Source organism: Seriola lalandi, unplaced genomic scaffold (assembly GCF_002814215.2).
Source record: "Seriola lalandi dorsalis isolate HSWRI2012SDOR001 ecotype SW California unplaced genomic scaffold, Sedor1 jcf7180002054203, whole genome shotgun sequence".
NCBI lineage: Eukaryota > Metazoa > Chordata > Actinopteri > Carangiformes > Carangidae > Seriola > Seriola lalandi.
Window position 1 is genome coordinate 1 of NW_019524756.1, and position 652 is coordinate 652.

The 652-nt window shown below is 46.0% G+C and overlaps 1 protein-coding gene across 1 annotated transcript; it reads left to right on the forward strand.

Moving 5' to 3' along the window:
* Positions 1-4: 4 nt before the first annotated feature.
* LOC111653423 (GTPase IMAP family member 2-like) lies at positions 5-631 on the forward strand (the record flags this gene model as incomplete). Its single annotated transcript, XM_023404032.2, has 1 exon — positions 5-631. A coding segment is annotated over one exon (627 nt), but the record flags the coding sequence as incomplete, so codon positions are not given.
* Between the last annotated feature and the right edge of the window lie 21 nt (positions 632-652).

Consider the following 652-nt stretch of genomic DNA (forward strand, 5'->3'; position numbering starts at 1 on the left):
GTCTGAGCTGAGGGTTGTTCTGCTGGGGAACAGCTGGTCTGAGAGGAGTTCAGTGGGGAACTTCATACTGGGAAAGACTGAGTTCAACACTGAGGAAGAACCAGACTGCTGTCAGAGAGTCAGAGGACTCTTGAAGGAGAAACACATAGTTCTCATCAACACCCCAGATCTGCTTCATTACAACATCTCTCAACACAAACTGACAGAACATGTGAGAAACTGTGTGAGTCTCTCGGCTCCTGGACCTCATGTGTTCCTGCTGGTTCTACAGCCTGAAGACTTCACTGAGGAACAGAAACTGAAGCTCTGCAGAGTCCTGAAACTCTTCAGTGATCAATCATTTGATCATTCACTGGTTCTGATCTCAACATCCAGAGAGAGTTCAGGTTCCATTGAAAACTATATGCAACATCCACCGTTAGGAGACTTTATCAGAAAATGTAGATCCAGGTTGTTGTGGCACAAGAACCTTGGACATCAACCGCTGTTAACACATCTGGATGAAGTGGTGAAGGAGAACAATGGAGATCATGTGAGCTGTGATGTTTTCAAAGAGGCATCATCGGTCTCATCGAGGGATCATCAAGGAGAAGGAGTCAGTGTCAACCTGGATCCTGCTGAAGCTCCAGGTAAGTGCAGGAACAATCTTTAT